Here is a 1782-nt window from a genome sequence, read left to right as displayed (position 1 = left end):
AATGGTTTTAAATGTCATCGTTAATGGTTTTAAATGTCATCGTTAATGGTTTTAAATGTCATCGTTAATGGTTTTAAATGTCATCGTTAATGGTTTTAAATGTCATTGTTAATGGTTTTAAATGTCATTATTAATGGTTTTAAATGTCATCATTAATGGATTTATAGGTCATTATTAATGGTTTTAAATGTCATTATTAATGGATTTATAGGTCATTATTAATGGTTTTAAATGTCATTATTAATGGATTTATAGGTCATCATTAATGGTTTTAAATGTCATCATTAATGGTTTTAAATTTAACTTGGTGAAACCTGCATGAACCTGTGTAAAAAGCTGCAGCTGTGTATTTATTGAGTTATTTAGATTGAGGTGGTCCACAGAGCACGTCACCTGGGTCCAGCATGTCCATGTGAGGCATGGACAGAGTCATCATCTCCCACAGGGTCAGACCGAAGGCGAAGATGTCAGCCTTATCTGTGATGTGTCCTCCCTCCTCCTCCAGAGCTTCTTTAGGTTTCCACGGCTCYGTGCCGATGTACTCTGCGTTTGGATCGGACACTGAGGACACGAGAAGATCACGCTCAGCTACAACCACATGTGGAAAAGAAACAGTTGTAACCTGGTGAAATAAGGTTCACCTGTCATGTTGTCATCCAGCAGCAGAGAAACACCAACGTCGCAGATCTTCACCGTGTCAAAGTCTCCTCTGATGACCACATTACACGACTTCATGTCTCCGTGCAGCAGCTTCTTCTCATTGTGAAGATACTGCACACACAACGTTCAGAAATACATCTTCTCCTGGTGGAATGATTGATCTGAGAAGTTTATTTACCTGAAGGCCACGAGCCARGTGCAGAGCCACCTTCTCCACCACGGCAGCAGGAAAAGCTGCGAGTCCATCCTCCCTCCTCCTCTCGATGAGGTCGTTGAGCGACTGCTCACCTCCGTACTCCATGYCCAGACACTTGGAGCCGTCTTTGGCTGTGGTGAAGGCCCGGAAACCTTCACATGCACACCAGAGCAGGACATTTCCTCAGAGGAGTGGGGAACATGCACAACATCTGAAGTCTATAAGGATGTAGATGTGGAGCTCTCTGCTCCAACACACCTGCTTTAAAGGATTAACAGGCTGAAGCAGGTGCACTGGACCCAGGAGGACCAGGATGTTTACATGTTGATCTGCTCCAACACACCTGGTTCCCCTCAGCTGGGTTCTGTAGAAACCCATTAATGAGCCGGTGAAGTAGAGCAGGTGTGTTAAAACAGGTCGACATGTGAAACAGGTAGGACAGTGACTGTGACGAACACCTGGAAACAACAACATGACCCACTTCACTTCATCACCATGGCTCATGTTGTCTCTGTGCTTTGTGTGTTTGTGTGTGAAATAATGATAACATCTCATCTGGTGTGTAGATTTATTTATGTGTTGTGAACATATGTTGGTTGGTTGTTGGGTAGAAAATAGGACAGGAAACAATAAGCTTGGCTTCAGCCCATCACCTCATCACCTATCACCTCTGAGTTTGTTTATTGTTCCTGTTTTGTTTGTTGTTGTTGTTTTTTAATGTTTAATATAAAAAAATTGCCAAAAATAACGATGAGTGATTGATTGATTGAAATAATAAAGTTATGGTTGTTTTGATGCAGCTGACTTCTTATAAACATAAATGATCAAAAAAACTGATAACTTTTGCTGCATGACTTTATGTTTACAATAAGATTATATTTTATCTAGGGCTGTCAAATGATTAATATTTTTAATCTGATTAATCC

The 1782-nt window shown here is 40.9% G+C and overlaps 1 protein-coding gene across 2 annotated transcripts in view; it reads right to left on the bottom strand.

Annotated features, from left to right (window-relative positions):
* Positions 1-1782, bottom strand: part of pbk (PDZ binding kinase) — a 7452-nt gene that overhangs the window by 1938 nt on the left and 3732 nt on the right. For both annotated transcript variants that reach the window (XM_014022312.1, XM_014022313.1), the window contains exons 4-6: positions 839-1008; positions 642-771; positions 394-561 (exon numbers count right to left, since the gene is read on the bottom strand). In XM_014022312.1, the coding sequence (XP_013877766.1) occupies positions 394-561; positions 642-771; positions 839-1008 (468 nt within the window). The remainder of the gene's footprint in view (positions 1-393; positions 562-641; positions 772-838; positions 1009-1782) is intronic.

Source organism: Austrofundulus limnaeus, unplaced genomic scaffold (assembly GCF_001266775.1).
Source record: "Austrofundulus limnaeus strain Quisiro unplaced genomic scaffold, Austrofundulus_limnaeus-1.0 Scaffold323, whole genome shotgun sequence".
Lineage (NCBI taxonomy): Eukaryota > Metazoa > Chordata > Actinopteri > Cyprinodontiformes > Rivulidae > Austrofundulus > Austrofundulus limnaeus.
Note: the sequence above shows the minus strand (reverse complement) of the source record. Positions and strands in the feature narration are given on the sequence as shown.